General features: G+C 42.5%; 1 protein-coding gene across 1 annotated transcript in view; it reads right to left on the bottom strand.

Annotated features, from left to right (window-relative positions):
* LOC115127108 (Golgi integral membrane protein 4-like) overlaps nt 1-21,051 on the bottom strand; it is an 80,209-nt gene that overhangs the window by 48,478 nt on the left and 10,680 nt on the right. The window contains exons 2-10 of the mRNA XM_065024975.1: nt 15,948-15,961; nt 15,783-15,790; nt 12,894-12,933; nt 11,021-11,074; nt 10,779-10,929; nt 10,541-10,623; nt 8,350-8,433; nt 657-875; nt 169-489 (exon numbers count right to left, since the gene is read on the bottom strand). Coding sequence (XP_064881047.1) covers nt 169-489; nt 657-875; nt 8,350-8,433; nt 10,541-10,623; nt 10,779-10,929; nt 11,021-11,074; nt 12,894-12,933; nt 15,783-15,790; nt 15,948-15,961 — 974 coding nt within the window. The remainder of the gene's footprint in view (nt 1-168; nt 490-656; nt 876-8,349; nt 8,434-10,540; nt 10,624-10,778; nt 10,930-11,020; nt 11,075-12,893; nt 12,934-15,782; nt 15,791-15,947; nt 15,962-21,051) is intronic.

Here is a 21,051-nt window from a genome sequence, read left to right as displayed (position 1 = left end):
AACACTTTTAGACTTTTACTCAAGTTGTATTTTACTGGGTGACTTTCACTTGAGTCATTTTCTATGAAGGTATCTTAATGGGGGTACTTTTCCCACCACTGAGCAGTACTAGCGTGGTTCTAAAGACCTTGTATTAAGCAGTTCTAAGTGTCTCTAACTAGTTCTTACCTGTTGTGGTTGGCGTCTCTGGCGGTTCAGAGCGTTGTTGTCTGGCTGGTCGTGTTCTGCCTCCAACCCCTCGTCCTCCTGTGGTTGTTCAGATTCCTCCTCCAGCTTCTGAGGCTGCCCCGCCTGCTCCATCTCTTCTTCTGCCAGCTCTCTCCTCCTCTCCGCCTCCCCCTCCGCCAGCTCTCTCCTCCTCTCTGCCTCCCCCAGCTCTCTACTCCTCTCTGCCTCCCCCTCAGTCTCTCCATATCCCTCTTTCTCCTTCTCTGCATGGTGGGACCCGGCAGGCTGAGACTGGAACTCTGGCTCCTCCTGCAGATGCAACTGGTTAGTAAAATAACAGAGCGGGTTAGAGAGGATGAGTGTGTGTGTGTGTGTGTGTGTGTGTGTGTGTGTGTGTGTGTGTGTGTGTGTGTGTGTGTGTGTGACAATGTGTCACAAAATAACATGACAGATTGAAGGATGTGGCAAAAAAGAGCAGCCTCCTCTACCCTAGACTGTGTGTCCCCATGGTCTTCCTCGTGGGTGTGTGCTTCTATGTGGGGCTCAGCCAATAAGGCAGCTGGATGTGGTAGGGGTGGGCCCTGTTCATGGGCCTTGGCCAATAGAGCAGCAGGCTGGGCCTGTTGGTGGGTGGGGTTTTGACCATGTCGAAGGCTGGGCATTCTGATCAGGGTCTCTTTGAGATGCTTAAATTCATCTACCTGGACCTGAGGAAAGACCATTAAACAACCTTAAGTCAACTATTAAATAACCATAAGGAAACAGTGAGGTCAGGACATGCAAACAAGATTAAGTCAGATTTATTGAAGGGCACTTGCATGAGCAAAGGTTAGCTGAAGGTTAGAAGAGTGTTAGGAGGCAGCCTCCTCAGAACCAGGAAGACAGCATCAAGGAAGCCAGAAGATCAGGGGTCAAAGGTTGAGAAATGAGAGGTCCTCTTGCAAGGGAGACAGGCAGCAGACATGCAGAGGGGACAGCCCACCTACAGAAGGCAAGACATCTGAGTGAAGGACCATTAGCCAGGCTACATCACCCCCCCCCCCCCCCCTCTCTTTCCTGATTTAAACGGTACAGTCCTTTCTGCCCCTTGTCCAGCAAATGGACTGGACCAGTTAAATAACCCATTTATCAAACATTGCTTTTCTGACAGAAAGCTGTAGAATTATTACATTCTTTCCCTCTCACTCTCTTTCTCTCGTCCCAAATCGACCCATTATATTTCTACCCGCTTGATTAGCTTAAAAGAACGCTTTTGATGTGCCACTCAAGCTCAGACACCCCTTAGTGAACCAACCCAACCGATGCCCGTCCTCCCGCTGCCCAGGCCCACACAGGCCCACACAGACCCACACAGGCCCACACAGGCCCACACAGGCCCACACAGGCCCACACAGACCCATCAAGAGTCAGGATAGTTCCTACATATCATGTTAGAAACCAGGATAGTCCCCAGATATCATGTTAGAAACCAACCAGGATAGTCCCCAGATATCATGTTAGAAAACAGGATAGTTCGTAGATATCATGTTATAAACCAGGATAGTCCCTAGATATCATGTTATAAACCAGGATAGTCCCTAGATATCATGTTAGAAACCAACCAGGATAGTCCCTAGATATCATGCTAGAAACCAGGATAGTCCCCAGATATCATGTTAGAAACCAACCAGGATAGTCCCTAGATATCATGTTAGAAAACAGGATAGTCCCTAGATATCATGTTAGAAACCAGGATAGTCCCTAGATATCATGCTAGAAACCAGGATAGTCCCCAGATATCATGTTAGAAACCAGGATAGTCCCCAGATATCATGTTAGAAACCAACCAGGATAGTCCCTAGATATCATGTTAGAAACCAGGATAGTCCCTAGATATCATGTTAGAAACCAACCAGGATAGTCCCTAGATATCATGTTAGAAACCAGGATAGTTCCTAGATATCATGTTAGAAACCAACCAGGATAGTTCCCAGATATCATGTTAGAAAACAGGATAGTCCCTAGATAGCATGTTAGAAACCAGGATAGTCCCTAGATATCATGTTAGAAAACAGGATAGTTACCAGATATCATGTTAGAAAACAGGATAGTCCCCAGATATCATGTTAGAAACCAACCAGGATAGTCCCTAGATATCATGTTAGAAACCAACCAGGATAGTCCCTAGATATCATGTTAGAAAACAGGATAGTCCCTAGATATCATGTTAGAAAACAGGATAGTTCCTAGATATCATGTTAGAAAACAGGATAGTCCCCAGATATCATGTTAGAAACCAGGATAGTTCCTAGATATCATGTTAGAAACCAGGATAGTTCCTAGATATCATGTTAGAAACCAGGATAGTCCCTAGATATCATGTTAAAAAACAGGATAGTTCCTAGATATCATGTTAGAAACCAGGATAGTCCCCAGATATCATGTTAGAAACCAACCAGGATAGTCCCTAGATATCATGTTAGAAACCAGGATAGTCCCCAGATATCATGTTAGAAACCAACCAGGATAGTCCCTATATATCATGTTAGAAACAAACCAGGATAGTCCCTAGATATCATGTTAGAAACCAACCAGGATAGTCCCTAGATATCATGTTAGAAACCAACCAGGATAGTCCCCAGATATCATGTTAGAAACCAGGATAGTTCCTAAATATCATGTTAGAAACCAGGATAGTTCCTAGATATCATGTTAGAAACCAGGATAGTCCCTAGATATCATGTTAGAAACCAGGATAGTCCCTAGATATCATGTTAGAAACCAGGATAGTCCCCAGATATCATGTTAGAAACCAACCAGGATAGTCCCTAGATATCATGTTAGAAACCAACCAGGATAGTCCCTAGATATCATGTTAGAAACCAACCAGGATAGTCCCCAGATATCATGTTAGAAACCAACCAGGATAGTCCCTAGATATCATGTTAGAAACCAACCAGGATAGTCCCTAGATATCATGTTAGAAACCAACCAGGATAGTCCCCAGATATCATGTTAGAAACCAGGATAGTTCCTAGATATCATGTTAGAAACCAGGATAGTCCCCAGATATCATGTTAGAAACCAACCAGGATAGTCCCTAGATATCATGTTAGAAACCAACCAGGATAGTCCCTAGATATCATGTTAGAAACCAACCAGGATAGTCCCCAGATATCATGTTAGAAACCAACCAGGATAGTCCCTAGATATCATGTTAGAAACCAACCAGGATAGTCCCCAGATATCATGTTAGAAACCAACCAGGATAGTCCCCAGATATCATGTTAGAAACCAACCAGGATAGTCCCCAGATATCATGTTAGAAACCAACCAGGATAGTCCCCAGATATCATGTTAGAAACCAAGATATCCAGGATAGTCCCCAGATATCATGTTAGAAACCAGGATAGTCCCCAGATATCATGTTAGAAACCAGGATAGTCCCCAGATATCATGTTAGAAACCAGGATAGTTCCAGGATAGTTCTAGATATCATGTTAGAAACCAGGATAGTTCCTACATATCATGTTAGAAACCAGGATAGTCCCTAGATATCATGTTAGAAACCAGGATAGTCCATATATATCATGTTAGAAACCAGGATAGTCCCCAGATATCATGTTAGAAACCAACCAGGATAGTCCCCAGATATCATGTTAGAAACCAACCAGGATAGTCCCTAGATATCATGTTAGAAACCAACCAGGATAGTCCCCAGATATCATGTTAGAAACCAACCAGGATAGTCCCCAGATATCATGTTAGAAACCAACCAGGATAGTCCCTAGATATCATGTTAGAAACCAACCAGGATAGTCCCCAGATATCATGTTAGAAACCAACCAGGATAGTCCCCAGATATCATGTTAGAAACCAGGATGGATAGTCCCCAGATATCATGTTAGAAACCAGGATAGTCCCCAGATATCATGTTAGAAACCAGGATAGTCCCCAGATATCATGTTAGAAACCAGGATAGTCCCCAGATATCATGTTAGAAACCAGGATAGTCCCCAGATATCATGTTAGAAACCAGGATAGTTCCTAGATATCATGTTAGAAACCAGGATAGTTCCTACATATCATGTTAGAAACCAGGATAGTCCCTAGATATCATGTTAGAAACCAGGATAGTCCATATATATCATGTTAGAAACCAGGATAGTCCCCAGATATCATGTTAGAAACCAACCAGGATAGTCCCCAGATATCATGTTAGAAACCAACCAGGATAGTCCCTAGATATCATGTTAGAAACCAACCAGGATAGTCCCCAGATATCATGTTAGAAACCAACCAGGATAGTCCCCAGATATCATGTTAGAAACCAACCAGGATAGTCCCTAGATATCATGTTAGAAACCAACCAGGATAGTCCCCAGATATCATGTTAGAAACCAACCAGGATAGTCCCCAGATATCATGTTAGAAACCAGGATGGATAGTCCCCAGATATCATGTTAGAAACCAGGATAGTCCCCAGATATCATGTTAGAAACCAGGATAGTCCCCAGATATCATGTTAGAAACCAGGATAGTCCCCAGATATCATGTTAGAAACCAGGATAGTCCCCAGATATCATGTTAGAAACCAGGATAGTCCCCAGATATCATGTTAGAAACCAGGATAGTCCTCAGATATCATGTTAGAAACCAGGATAGTCCCCAGATATCATGTTAGAAACCAGGATAGTTCCTACATATCATGTTAGAAACCAGGATAGTCCCTAGATATCATGTTAGAAACCAGGATAGTCCATATATATCATGTTAGAAACCAGGATAGTCCCCAGATATCATGTTAGAAACCAACCAGGATAGTCCCCAGATATCATGTTAGAAACCAACCAGGATAGTCCCTAGATATCATGTTAGAAACCAACCAGGATAGTCCCCAGATATCATGTTAGAAACCAACCAGGATAGTCCCTAGATATCATGTTAGAAACCAACCAGGATAGTCCCTAGATATCATGTTAGAAACCAACCAGGATAGTCCCCAGATATCATGTTAGAAACCAGGATAGTTCCTAGATATTATGTTAGAAACCAGGATAGTCCCCAGATATCATGTTAGAAACCAACCAGGATAGTCCCTAGATATCATGTTAGAAACCAACCAGGATAGTCCCTAGATATCATGTTAGAAACCAACCAGGATAGTCCCCAGATATCATGTTAGAAACCAGGATAGTTCCTACATATCATGTTAGAAACCAGGATAGTTCCTACATATCATGTTAGAAACCAGGATAGTCCCTAGATATCATGTTAGAAACCAGGATAGTCCATATATATCATGTTAGAAACCAGGATAGTCCCCAGATATCATGTTAGAAACCAACCAGGATAGTCCCCAGATATCATGTTAGAAACCAACCAGGATAGTCCCTAGATATCATGTTAGAAACCAACCAGGATAGTCCCCAGATATCATGTTAGAAACCAACCAGGATAGTCCCCAGATATCATGTTAGAAACCAACCAGGATAGTCCCTAGATATCATGTTAGAAACCAACCAGGATAGTCCCCAGATATCATGTTAGAAACCAGGATGGATAGTCCCCAGATATCATGTTAGAAACCAGGATGGATAGTCCCCAGATATCATGTTAGAAACCAGGATGGATAGTCCCCAGATATCATGTTAGAAACCAGGATAGTCCCCAGATATCATGTTAGAAACCAGGATAGTCCCCAGATATCATGTTAGAAACCAGGATAGTCCCCAGATATCATGTTAGAAACCAGGATAGTCCCCAGATATCATGTTAGAAACCAGGATAGTCCCCAGATATCATGTTAGAAACCAGGATAGTCCCCAGATATCATGTTAGAAACCAGGATAGTCCCCAGATATCATGTTAGAAACCAGGATAGTTCCTAGATATCATGTTAGAAACCAGGATAGTTCCTACATATCATGTTAGAAACCAAGATAGTCCCTAGATATCATGTTAGAAACCAGGATAGTCCATATATATCATGTTAGAAACCAGGATAGTCCCCAGATATCATGTTAGAAACCAACCAGGATAGTCCCCAGATATCATGTTAGAAACCAACCAGGATAGTCCCTAGATATCATGTTAGAAACCAACCAGGATAGTCCCCAGATATCATGTTAGAAACCAGGATAGTCCTCAGATATCATGTTAGAAACCAGGATAGTCCCCAGATATCATGTTAGAAACCAGGATAGTTCCTAGATATCATGTTAGAAACCAGGATAGTTCCTACATATCATGTTAGAAACCAGGATAGTCCCTAGATATCATGTTAGAAACCAGGATAGTCCATATATATCATGTTAGAAACCAGGATAGTCCCCAGATATCATGTTAGAAACCAACCAGGATAGTCCCCAGATATCATGTTAGAAACCAACCAGGATAGTCCCTAGATATCATGTTAGAAACCAACCAGGATAGTCCCCAGATATCATGTTAGAAACCAACCAGGATAGTCCCTAGATATCATGTTAGAAACCAACCAGGATAGTCCCTAGATATCATGTTAGAAACCAACCAGGATAGTCCCCAGATATCATGTTAGAAACCAGGATAGTTCCTAGATATTATGTTAGAAACCAGGATAGTCCCCAGATATCATGTTAGAAACCAACCAGGATAGTCCCTAGATATCATGTTAGAAACCAACCAGGATAGTCCCTAGATATCATGTTAGAAACCAACCAGGATAGTCCCCAGATATCATGTTAGAAACCAGGATAGTTCCTACATATCATGTTAGAAACCAGGATAGTTCCTACATATCATGTTAGAAACCAGGATAGTCCCTAGATATCATGTTAGAAACCAGGATAGTCCATATATATCATGTTAGAAACCAGGATAGTCCCCAGATATCATGTTAGAAACCAACCAGGATAGTCCCCAGATATCATGTTAGAAACCAACCAGGATAGTCCCTAGATATCATGTTAGAAACCAACCAGGATAGTCCCCAGATATCATGTTAGAAACCAACCAGGATAGTCCCCAGATATCATGTTAGAAACCAACCAGGATAGTCCCCAGATATCATGTTAGAAACCAACCAGGATAGTCCCCAGATATCATGTTAGAAACCAACCAGGATAGTCCCCAGATATCATGTTAGAAACCAGGATGGATAGTCCCCAGATATCATGTTAGAAACCAGGATAGTCCCCAGATATCATGTTAGAAACCAGGATAGTCCCCAGATATCATGTTAGAAACCAGGATAGTCCCCAGATATCATGTTAGAAACCAGGATAGTCCCCAGATATCATGTTAGAAACCAGGATAGTCCCCAGATATCATGTTAGAAACCAGGATAGTCCCCAGATATCATGTTAGAAACCAGGATAGTTCCTAGATATCATGTTAGAAACCAGGATAGTTCCTACATATCATGTTAGAAACCAGGATAGTCCCTAGATATCATGTTAGAAACCAGGATAGTCCATATATATCATGTTAGAAACCAGGATAGTCCCCAGATATCATGTTAGAAACCAACCAGGATAGTCCCCAGATATCATGTTAGAAACCAACCAGGATAGTCCCTAGATATCATGTTAGAAACCAACCAGGATAGTCCCCAGATATCATGTTAGAAACCAACCAGGATAGTCCCTAGATATCATGTTAGAAACCAACCAGGATAGTCCCCAGATATCATGTTAGAAACCAGGATGGATAGTCCCCAGATATCATGTTAGAAACCAGGATGGATAGTCCCCAGATATCATGTTAGAAACCAGGATGGATAGTCCCCAGATATCATGTTAGAAACCAGGATAGTCCCCAGATATCATGTTAGAAACCAGGATAGTCCCCAGATATCATGTTAGATATCATGTTAGAAACCAGGATAGTCCCCAGATATCATGTTAGAAACCAGGATAGTCCCCAGATATCATGTTAGAAACCAGGATAGTCCCCAGATATCATGTTAGAAACCAGGATAGTCCCCAGATATCATGTTAGAAACCAGGATAGTCCCCAGATATCATGTTAGAAACCAGGATAGTCCCCAGATATCATGTTAGAAACCAGGACAGTCCCCAGATAGCATGTTAGAAACCAGGACAGTCCCCAGATAGCATGTTAGAAAACAGGATAGTCCCCAGATATCATGTTAGAAAACAGGATAGTCCCTTGATATGTTAGAAAGAACCATCATATCCCCCCACAGTAGTATCCACCTACCTGAGCTGCAGCCAGCGCACTCTTGTGGTCCTCTAGCGTCAGTGCAAGCTGATCATGGGCAGCCTTCAAGTCCTTATGTACTATCTGTAATAATAATAATAAAATATAATACATAACATGGTCATGCATCCTCCTAGCTATCCAATGGCCTTAAGAAAACTTATTCCATATTTTATATCTATGGTTTTTTTACATAAACAATTTGAGGTTGACCAAGCTCTGTGGTTACCAGTAGGGCTGAATGACAAGTTCTTTTTGAGGTCGGTTTGGTTTAGGTTCGATTAAAAAAATAATCTGAGTTTGTGATTTTTTTTTTTAAACATTAAATACATTTTTAAATGAATGAAATAACAATAATTTGAGATTTAACAAAAATTCCAAAGCCAAAAATAGTGAACATTCAATTACCAAAACATGAAAAATATTCCATTGTCTCTGTCAGGTCCACATTTGGTAGACATTGTCATGACTGTCCTGTGAGAATCCAAATTGGTCAGATCAGGTTTGTAATGAATAACTTCAACCAGAGCCCCAGAACTAAGGGGGGGATTAACAACTCACTGCCTGTTGTAAATCAAAGACAGAACCATCAGCTCTCCTTCTCCAATGTTCACCAGAGGAATGGATTGTTTTCACGCTGAAACTCAAACACATTCTAAAGCGAATACTGGAACAATATTTTTAACATAGAAGGTGGGGAATGGTCAGAGCCAATCTATAGGACACTAATGTCATTTTGTGATGTCATTCAAAATGTTATACAGGAAATACTGTAACTTGGAAAGTATACCCACTACATGTATCAAGTGTCCATCCGATGCGTTGTGCATGTAATATGAAAAATGATGAGTGTTTTTGTTAAGAGAGGGATGTGATTTTAGGAGCCATAAGAGAGAATTGTTTTAACATAAACTTTGCACAGTGACAAGTCATGCCCGAGTGAGGTCAGAGAACGTCTCGCCTGACGGAACCGCCCTTTCGAACAAACTGTATGAAATGATGAGTTTAGAATGAACATATCATACCAGAGAGACGAAGAGCTGCAGCTGCACGTTTAAAGTGGTTTGAACTCAACACGAGGTAGAGACGATAAACTCAGCTCGCGGACAATCACTGGTACGGTTGATTAGCGGTCCTAAATAAAGTATCTAGAATATCGAATTTTAGTGGAACCACTCTACTACCCTGCTCAAACCGTTCTATTACGCTACTCTTATCACCCCACTGGGAACCATCGACACGGCTGGCTAGCCTATCTTCAAAGAAGCATCTTCGGGAGCGAACGGAAGGAAAATCAACTCTGTAGTTCTGTTCAGGACGACAAGTCACCGGATACCGGACGACTACAGAGGACAACAGTAGACGACTTGTTTAAACCATTTTTGGAGAATCAGAGCCTTACAAGCATGCGGCGAAAAGGCCCAAACCCTTTTCCAAGGCGGCCCGTCGACAGAGAGAAACCAATACATTCATGATTTCTTACTCCAAGCAGGCGGCAGTTTGTGTGCAAAGTACAGGAGTACTATAAGTGAGAGTAGTTTCTAAATGTACCAACGTTAAGTGTCTTTGTCCCTCTTTCTCTCTCCATGTCTTTTGTAACAAGCAGCTGTCGTCAGTCCACTAGGGACCTGTTTTAACGTGTTAAGTGTGTGTTTTTCCTGTGTTAACATTTAATTAGCTAGTAAATAAATAATTAAACCAATTTGTGTAGTACTGAATCATAAGGTTTTTGCAGATGCAAAGAAGTTACAACGGTTCAGAATGATGATCTGATCCGAGATAATAATTCAGAAGGACTGTTATTAGATGTGATAGGTACATATCTTTAAGAGTTACATTTGGGAGATCGTAACTCTAATGAAGCGCTCTAGTGGGGCCCCAAATCCTAGTAAGTTCATTGTTACATGATTCATTGAAATCAGCTAACAATGAAACATATTTAGATAATTAGATAAATAACAGTCTTAATGTATTAAGATAATAATGTAATGTAATTAATTAATGTTAAAGTCACGATTCTCTCGTGAATGATTTGATTTCTCTCCAGAGAAACGGCACATTTGACCCCAAGAAATTATAAATGTAATTCAAGTATTTGAACCGACGGTCAATTTCTTGTTTAGTAACACCCCACCCCCCCAAAAAATATGAAATATGGGTTAATCGCTCAGCACCAATTCCCAGTACTCACCCGTGCATCCTGCAATTGGACATGGATGTCCTGGTGAGCTTTCCTCAGCTGCCTATTCTCCTCTCGCAGATTATACACATTCTCTACAGTAATAACACAAACACATAGACACCATGTACCATACTTATTACAAATCTTATTATACCATTGTATAGTGCATCAACTCCAAAACCGCTCAAAGTCAGGAGATGGAGACAAAGGCATGCTATTATTTACTCATGTCCTTGTGTGTCTGTACCTTTGAGTTTGGAGGCTTCCATCTCTTTGGTCTGCTGTAGTTTGTCGAAGCGGTCCTTGTGTTCGTCCAAGGCCTTGCCGTGGTCCTCTCCCTGAATCTGATGCTGCTCCTGCAGCTCATAGTGCTGCTTCTTTAGGTCCTCATGCTGCTTCTAAAACAACAAGGACAAAGGATGGGTCAGTGTGTGTGTGTGTGTGTGTGTGTGTGTGTGTGTGTGTGTGTGTGTGTGTGTGTCTACTGACCTTCAGCATCTGGTGCTGCCCATGTAATGAGTTCAATCTGCTGCTGGAGTCCTGCTGTTTAACAAATGACAAACATTTACAATCCCCGTCTCCACTCCTCCTTTAATATCAACAACATTTACAATCCCTGTCTCCACTCCTCCTTTAATATCAACAACATTTACAATCCCCGTCTCCACTCCTCCTTTAATATCAACAACATTTACAATCCCTGTCTCCACTCCTCCTTTAATATCAACATTTACAATCCCCGTCTCCACTCATCCTTTAATATCAACAACATTTACAATCCCTGTCTCCACTCTCCTTTAATATCAACAACATTTACAATCCCTGTCTCCACTCCTCCTTTAATATCAACATTTACAATCCCCATCTCCACTCCTCCTTTAATATCAACATTTACAATCCCTGTCTCCACTCCTCCTTTAATATCAACAACATTTACAATCCCCGTCTCCACTCCTCCTTTAATATCAACATTTACAATCCCTGTCTCCACTCCTCCTTTAATATCAACATTTACAATCCCTGTCTCCACTCCTCCTTTAATATCAACAACATTTACAATCCCTGTATCGACTCCTTTAATATCAACATTTACAATCCCTGTCTCCACTCCTCCTTTAATATCAACATTTACAATCCCTGTCTCCACTCCTCCTTTAATATCAACATTTACAATCCCTGTCTCCACTCTTCCTTTAATATCAACATTTACAATCCCTGTCTCCACTCCTCCTTTAATATCAAAAACATTTACAATCCCCGTCTCCACTCCTCCTTTAATATCAACAACATTTACAATCCCTGTATCGACTCCTTTAATATCAACAACATTTACAATCCCTGTCTCCACTCCTCCTTTAATATCAACATTTACAATCCCCGTCTCCACTCCTCCTTTAATATCAACATTTACAATCCCCGTCTCCACTCCTCCTTTAATATCAACAACATTTACAATCCCCGTCTCCACTCCTCCTTTAATATCAACAACATTTACAATCCCCGTCTCCACTCCTCCTTTAATATCAACAACATTTACAATCCCCGTCTCCACTCCTCCTTTAATATCAACATTTACAATCCCCGTCTCCACTCCTTTAATATCAACATTTACAATCCCCGTCTCCACTCCTCCTTTAATATCAACATTTACAATCCCCGTCTCCACTCCTTTAATATCAACAACATTTACAATCCCTGTCTCCACTCCTCCTTTAATATCAACATTTACAATCCCTGTCTCCACTCCTCCTTTAATATCAACATTTACAATCCCCGTCTCCACTCCTTTAATTTCAACATTTACAATCCCTGTATCGACTCCTTTAATATCAACAACATTTACAATCCCCGTCTCCACTCCTCCTTTAATATCAACAACATTTACAATCCCCGTCTCCACTCCTCCTTTAATATCAACATTTACAATCCCCGTCTCCACTCCTCCTTTAATATCAACATTTACAATCCCCGTCTCCACTCCTCCTTTAATATCAACAACATTTACAATCCCCGTCTCCACTCCTCCTTTAATATCAACATTTACAATCCCCGTCTCCACTCCTCCTTTAATATCAACATTTTAAATCCCCGTCTCACTCCTCCTTTAATATCAACAGAGGCATTTACAATCCCCATCTCCAGAAAGTGACATTTACAGTCCCGTCTCCCTAATAAAACCATTTACAATACAACTCTCCCTCAGTCTGGAGATATCAACATTTACAATCCCTGAATCATTTAACAGACTCATTTAATATCAACATTTACAATCCCTGTCTCCACTCCTCCTTTAATATCAACATTTACAATCCCCATCTCCATCCTCCTTTAATATCAAGATTTGGGGACAATCCCTGCCTACCTTCTCCTTGTTCAGTTTACAATCCCCGTCTGGGCTCCTCCTTTAATTCAACAACATTTACAATCCCTGTTGGAGACAAAGGGGAAGACATTTACAATGGAATCAACTCCTCCTTTAATTCAAATTTAAATCCCTGTCTCCACTCCTCCTTTAATATCAAAAACATTTACAATCCCGTCTCCTCCTCCTTTAATATCAACAACATTTACAATCCCTGTATCCAGACTCCTTTAATATCAACAACATTTACAATCCCTGTCTCCACTCCTCTTTAATAAGACAGGGGGAAATCCCCGTCTCCACTCCTTTAATATCAACATTTACAATCCCCGGAGAAAGACAGGGGGAATATCAACAACATTTACAAAAGACTCCACTCTATTTAATATCAAAACATTTACAAGGGAGTCTCACTCACTCCTTTAATATCAGAGAACATTTAGAAAGACAGTATCGAAGAGAGAATAAACAAGGGGGAATCCCTGAGAAAGACCTCCTTTAATATCAGATTTACAAAGACAGGGGGAGAGAACTCCTCCTTTAATATCAACATTTACAATCCCGTCTCACTCCTCCTTTAATATCAAGAAAAGACAATCCCCGAAAGACTCCTCCTTTAATATCAAAACATTTACAATCCCGTCTCCACTCCTTTAATATCAAGAACATTTACAATCCCGTCTCCAAAGACTCCTTTAATATCAACATTTACAATCCCCGTCTCCAGGAGAATAGAAGGGGGGAATCCCCGAGAAGGGAGGGGGAATATCAAGAACAGGGGGAAATCCCCGTCTCCAGGGAGAAAATATCAACAACATTTACAATCCCGTCTCCACTCCTTTAATATCAACAACATTTACAATCCTGTCTCCACTCCTCCTTTAATATCAACATTTACAATCCCTGTCTCCACTCCTCCTTTAATATCAACATTTACAATCCCCGTCTCCCTCCTCCTTTAATATCAACAACATTTACAATCCCCGTCTCTCCTCCTCCTTTAATATCAACAAGACATTTACAATCCCTGTCTCCCAGAAAGACCTTTAATAGAGAAGATTTACAATCCCTGTCTCCAAGACAGGGGGAATATCAAGAACATTTACCATCCCTGTAGGGGACTCCTTTAATATCAACATTTACAATCCCGTCTCCTCCTCCTTTAATATCAACAACATTTACAATCCCCATCTCCACTCCTCCTTTAATATCAACATTTACAATCCCGAAAGACTCCTTTAATATCAACAACATTTACAATCCCCGTCTCCACTCCTCCTTTAATATCAACATTTACAAGACCCGGGGAAATATCAACAACATTTACAATCCCCAGGGAACTCCTCCTTTAATATCAACATTTTACAATCCCCGTCTCCACTCCTCCTTTAATATCAACAACATTTACAATCCCCATCTCCACTCCTCCTTTAATATCAACAAAGACCCGGGGGAAGAGAGAATATCAAGACAACATTTACAAGAGAGGTCTCCAGACAGGGGAAATATCAACATTTACAATCCCTGAAAGACTCCTTTAATATCAACATTTACAATCCCAGGGGGAACTCCTCCTTTAATATCAAATTTACAATCCCGTCTCCACTCCTCCTTTAATATCAACATTTAAATCCCGACAGGGGGAAAGAATATCAAGGGAGGGAGAAAGACTCCAGGGGAAAGAGAGAATATCAACATTTAAAGACAGGGGGAAGAATATCAAATTTACAATCCCCGTCTCCACTCCTCCTTTAATATCAACATTTACAATCCCGAAAGACAGGGGGAAGAATATCAACATTTACAATCCCCGTCTCACTCCTCCTTTAATATCAACATTTACAATCCCGTCTCAGACCTCCTTTAATATCAACAACATTTACAATCCCTGGGAAGAGAGAGAATATCAACATTTACAATCCCTGAAAGACACTCCTTTAATATCAACAACATTTACAATCCCGAGAGAAAGACCTTTAATAGAACATTTAAATCCCCATCTCCACTCCTCCTTTAATATCAACATTTAAATCCCTGAGAAGGGAGGGAGAAAACATTTACAATCCCTGTCTCACTCAGGGGAATATCAACAACATTTACAATCCCGACAGGGGGAAATAGAACAACATTTACAATCCCGAAAGACTCCTCCTTTAATATCAACAACATTTAAGAATCCCCGTCTCAGGGGGAAGAGAGAGAATATCAACAACATTTACAATCCCGTCTCAAGACTCCTTTAATATCAACATTTTACAAGAGACCCGGGAAAGAGAGAGAATATCAGGGGGAATCCCCGTCTCCTGAGGGAATATCAACATTTACAATCCCTGAAGGGAGGGGGATCAACATTTACAAGACTCAGGGGGAAATCAACAGAGATTTACAATCCCTGTCTCCAGACAGGGGGAAATATCAGAGAACATTTACAAGAGAGAAGAGAAAGATCAACATTTAAATCCCTGAGAAAGACAGGGGAAATAGAGAGATTTTAGAAAGACAGGGGGAAGAGAGAGAGAAATATCAAGAACATTTAGAATCCCTGACTCCTCCTCCTTTAATATCAACAACATTTACAATCCCTGTCTCCACTCCTCCTTTAATATCAACATTTAAAGACTCCAGGGGAAGATAAGAAGGGATGAATAACATCCCCAACCAAATCAGAGGCATTTCAGGGAGGGGGAAAGAGACAGAAGGGAGGGGGAAAGACCTAATAAAACCATTAGAATACAACTGCTCCTCAGTCTGGGAGAGAAAGTTGGCAGTCAGACAGAATCATTTAACAGACTAGAAATTAATGCTGAATTTAACTGGGAGAAAGAGACTACTAGAGTTGGGGAAAGAGCCTAGAAGGAGGTTCAGAAAGACTGGGGGCTTCAGATACACCTGATAATCTGTTGGAGACAAAGGGAAGACATGATGGAATCAACATGGGAAATTGAGAAATTAAAGACTTCATGGGAAGAGATAGAAAGGCAGGGGGAAGAGAGAGACCCTCTTTGGCCTTCTTGAGAGAGAAAGACTTCTGCAGAGACTTCTCTAGAGAAAGACAGGCTCATACACCACTGAGAAAGACAGGGGAAAGAGAGAGAAAAGACAGGGGGAAAGAGAGAGAGAAAGACAGGGGGAAGGAGAGAAAAGACAGGGGGAAAGAGAGAGAAGGGAGGGGAGAAAGAGAGAAAAGGAGGAGAAAGACAGGGGGAAAGAGAGAGAGACAGGGGAAAGAGAGGGAAAGGAGAGAAGGGAGGGAAGACAGGGGAAAGAGAGAGAAGGGAGGGAGAAAGACAGGGGAAAGAGAGAGAAGGGAGGGAGAAAGACAGGGGGAAGAGAGAGAGAAAGACAGGGGGAAGAGAGAGAGAAAGACAGGGGGAAGAGAGAGAGAAAGACAGGGGAAGAGAGAGAGAAAGACAGGGGAAGAAGAGAGAGAGAAAGACAGGGGAAAGAGAGAGAAAGACAGGGGGAAAGAGAGAGAAAAGACAGGGGGAAAGAGAGAGAGAAAGACAGGGGGAAAGAGAGAGAGAAGGGAGGGAGAAAGACAGGGGGAAAGAGAGAGAAGGGAGGGAGAAAGACAGGGAAAGAGAGAAGGGAGGGAGAAAGACAGGGGGAAGAGAGAGAGAAAGACAGGGGGAAGAGAGAGAAAGACAGGGGGAAGAGAGAGAAAGACAGGGGGAAGAGAGAGAGAAAGACAGGGGGAAGAGAGAGAGAAAGACAGGGGGAAGAGAAGAGAAAGACAGGGGAAGAGAGAGAGAAAGACAGGGGGAAGAGAGAGAGAAAGAAGAAAGACAGGGGGAAGAGAGAGAGAAAGACAGGGGGAAAGAGAGAGAAAGACAGGGGAAAGAGAGAGAAAGACAGGGGGAAAGACAGAAAGGGGGAAAGAGAGAGAAGGGAGGGAGAAAGACAGGGGGAAGAGAGAGAGAAGGGAGGGAGAAAGACAGGGGAAGAGAGGAGAAAGACAGGGGAAGAGAGGGAGAAAGACAGGGGGAAGAGAGAGAGAAAGACAGGGGAAAGAGGGAAAGAGAGAGAGAAAGACAGGGGGAAAGAGAGGGGAAGAGAGAGAAAGACAGGGGGAAAGAGAGAGAAAGACAGGGGGAAAGAGAGAGAAGGGAGGGAGAAAGACAGGGGAAGAGAGGGAGAAAGACAGGGGGAAGAGAGGAGAAAGACAGGGGGAAGAGAGAGAGAAAGACAGGGGGAAAGAGAGAAAGAGAGAGAGAAAGACAGGGGGAAAGAGAGGGAAAGAGAGAGAAAGACAGGGGGAAAGAGAGAGAGAAAGACAGGGGGAAAGAGAGAGAAGGGAGGGAGAAAGACAGGGGGAAAGAGAGAGAAGGGAGGGAGAAAGACAGGGGGAAAGAGAGAGAAGGGAGGGAGAAAGACAGGGGGAAGAGAGAGAAGGGAGGGAGAAAGACAGGGGGAAAGAGAGAGAAGGGAGGGAGAAAGACAGGGGGAAAGAGAGAGAAAGACAGGGGGAAGAGAGAGAGAAAGACAGGGGAAGAGAGAAGAAAGACAGGGGGAAAGAGAGAGAAAGACAGGGGGAAAGAGAGAGAAAGACAGGGGGAAAGGAGAAAGGGAGGGAGAAAGACAGGGGGAAAGAGAGAGAAGGGAAAAAGACAGGGGGAAAGAGAGAGAAGGGAGGGAGAAAGACAGGGGGAAAGAGAGAGAAGGGAGGGAGAAAGACAGGGGAAAGAGAGAAGGAGAGAGAAAGACAGGGGGAAGAGAGAGAGAAAGACAGGGGGAAGAGAGAGAGAAAGACAGGGGGAAAGAGAGAGAAAGACAGGGGGAAAGAGAGAGAAAGACAGGGGGAAAGAGAGAGAAGGGAGGGAGAAAGACAGGGGGAAAGAGAGAGAAGGGAGGGAGAAAGACAGGGGGAAAGAGAGAGAAGGGAGGGAGAAAGACAGGGGAAAGAGAGAGAGAAGGGAGGGAGAAAGACAGGGGGAAAGAGAGAAGGGAGGGAGAAAGACAGGGGGAAAGAGAGAGAAGGGGGAGGGAGAAAGACAGGGGAAAGAGAGGGAAGGGAGGGAGAAAGACAGGGGAAAGAGAGGGAAGGGAGGAGAAAGACAGGGGGAAAGAGAGGAAGGGAGGGAGAAAGACAGGGGGAAAGAGAGGGAAGGGAGGAGAAAGACAGGGGGAAAGAGAGGGAAGGGAGGAGAAAGACAGGGGGAAAGAGAGAGAAGGGAGGAGAAAGACAGGGGGAAAGAGAGAGAAAGGAGAAAGACAGAGAGAGAGAAGGAGGAGAAAGAAGGGAGGAGAGAAGGGAGACAGGGGGAAAGAGAGAGAAGGGAGGAGAAAGACAGGGGGAAACAGAGAAAACAGTGTTAATGTGCCAGGATGTTCTCCCAGAGACATCTGGAGTTGAAGCTAAACAGAAAGATGTCTATGATACAAACATTTAGATTTAAAACACACATAAATGGCTTTAGAACAAGCAAACAGATCCTTTGCTGCGTCTGAATGAGCGTGTTCAGTATTGGTTCAGAATGTGTATTCTGGCATTGCCATCGTTGATTGAAGGTCAGATGTGGTACTCCACAGTATGTCGTCACAGAGCTCTCACACACACACACACACACACACACACACACACACTCAGCAAAAAAAAGAAACTGACCTTTTCAGGACCCTGTCTTCAAAAGATGATTTGTAAAAATACAAATAACTTCACAGATCTTCATTGTAAAAGGTTTAAAACTGTTTCCCATGCTTGTTCAATGAACCATAAACAACTGATGAACATGCACATGGAACGGTCGTTAAGACACTAACAGCTTTCAGACGGTAGGCAATTAGGTCACAGTTATGAAAACTTAGGACACCTAGAGGCCTTTCTACGGACTCTGAAAAACACCAAAAGAAAGATGCCCAGGGTCCCTGCTCATCTTCGTGAATGTGCCTTAGGCATGCTGCAAGGAGGCATGAGGACTGCAGATGTGGCCAGGGATATAAATTGCAATGTCTGTACTGTGAGACGCCCAACACAGCACTACAGGGAGACAGGACGGACAGCTGATCATCCTTGCAGTGGAAGACCACGTGTAACAACACCTACACAGAATCAGTACATCCGAACATCACACCTGTGGGACAGGTACAAGATGGCAACAACAACTGCCCGAGTTACACCAGGAACGCACAATCCCTCCATCAGTGCTCAGACTGTCCTCAATAGGCTGAGAGAGGCTGGACTGAGGGCTTGTAGGCCTGTTGTAAGGCAGGTCCTCACCAGACATCACCGGCAACAACGTCGCCTATGATCACAAACCCACCATCGCTGGACCAGACAGGACTGGCAAGAAGTGCTCTTCACTGACGTGTCACGGAATTTAATGGTCGGATTCCCCTTTATCGTCAAGGGAATGAGCATTACACCAAGGCCTGTACTCTGGAGTAGAGGTCGACTGATTAATCGGAATGGCCGATTAATTAGCGCCGATTTCAAGTTTTCATAGCAATCAGAAATCGGTATTTTTGGGCACCGATTTACCGAATATTTTTTATTTTTTTACACCTTTATTTAATCTTTATTTAACTTGGCGAGTCAGTTAAGAACACATTCTTATTTTCAATGATGGCCTAGGAACGGTGGGTTAACTGCCTCGTTCGGGAGCAGAACGACCGATTTTCACCATGTCAGCTCGGGGGATCTAATCTTCCAACCTTACAGTTAACTAGTCCAACGCAATACCGACCTGCCTCTCTCTCGTTGCACTCCACAAGGAGACTGTTACACCTGTTACGCAAATGCAGTAAGCCAAGGTATGTTGCTAGCTAGCATTAAACTTATCTTATAAAAATCAATCAATCATAATCACTAGTTAACTACACATGGTTGATGATATTACTAGATATTATCTAGCGTGTCCTGCGTTGCATATAATCTGACTGAGCAAACAAGCATACAATTATCTGACTGAGCGGTAGTAGTCAGAAGCAGGCGCGTAAACATTCATTCAAACATTTTGCCAGCAGCTCTTCGTTGTGCGTCAAGCATTGCGCCGTTTATGACTTCAAGCCTATCAACTCCCGAGATGAGGCTAGTGTAACCGAAGTGAAATGGCTGGCTAGCTAGCGCACGCTGCTCGCTCTGAGCCGGTTGTTTCCCTTGCTTTGCATGGGTAACGTTGCTTCGATGTGGTGGCTGTTGTCGTTGTGTTGCTGGTTCGGAGCCCAGGGAGGAGAGGGACGGAAGCTATACTGTTATGGGCCCTTTAGTATTGCCAGTGTAAGAACATCCAATGGTCAACGGTTAATTAAATACAAATGGTATAGAGGGAAATAGTCCTATACTGGCCTAGAAGGCCAGCATCCCGGAGTCGCCTCTTCAATGTTGACGTTGAGACTGGTGCTTTGCGGGTACTATTTAATGAAGCTGCCAGTTGAGGACTTGTGAGGCATCTATTTCTCAAACTAGACACCAACGTACTTGTCCTCTTGCTCAGTGCACCGGGGCTTCCCACTCTTTCTATTATGGTTAGGGCCAGTTTGCGCTGTTCTGGCAATTTCTCGCATGGAATAGCCTTCATTTCTCAGAACAAGAATAGACTGACGAGTTTTAGAAGAAAGTCGTTGTTTCTGGCCATTTTGAGCCTGTAATCGAACCCACAAATGCTGATGCTCCAGATACTCAACTAGTCTAAAGAAGGCCCGTTTTTTTGCTTCTTTAATCAGTACAACAGTTTTCAGCTGTGCCAACATAATTGCAAAAGGGTTTTAAAATGATAATCTTGGATTAGCTAACACATTGGAACACCGGAGTTGCTGATTAATGGTCCTTTACTCCGTTGTATTCATTGTTTGTTTTTTTTATCTGCCGTTTCCAGCTACATTTACAACATTAACAATGTTTACACTGCATTTCTGATCAATTTCATGTTATTTTAATGGACAAAAAAATGCTTTTCTTTCAAAAACAAGGACATTTGTAAGTGACCCCAAACTTTTGAACAGTAGTGTGTGTGTGTGAATATAAATATACATACATACAGTGTATGTAATTTTCAACATAGGTACACTTCAGAAAATCACATTGTAGGATTTTTTTATGAATATATTTGCAAATTATGGTGGAAAATAAGTATTTGGTCACCTACAAACAAGCCAGATTTCTGGCTCTCACAGACCTGTGGCAGAATACCTGGCCATTGTGTTTCCCCAGACTTTAAAG

The sequence above is a fragment of the Oncorhynchus nerka genome, linkage group LG11 (assembly GCF_034236695.1).
Source record: "Oncorhynchus nerka isolate Pitt River linkage group LG11, Oner_Uvic_2.0, whole genome shotgun sequence".
Taxonomy (NCBI): Eukaryota; Metazoa; Chordata; class Actinopteri; order Salmoniformes; family Salmonidae; genus Oncorhynchus; species Oncorhynchus nerka.
The sequence above is the reverse complement of the archived record's forward strand: the minus strand, read 5'-3'. Positions and strand labels throughout refer to the sequence as shown.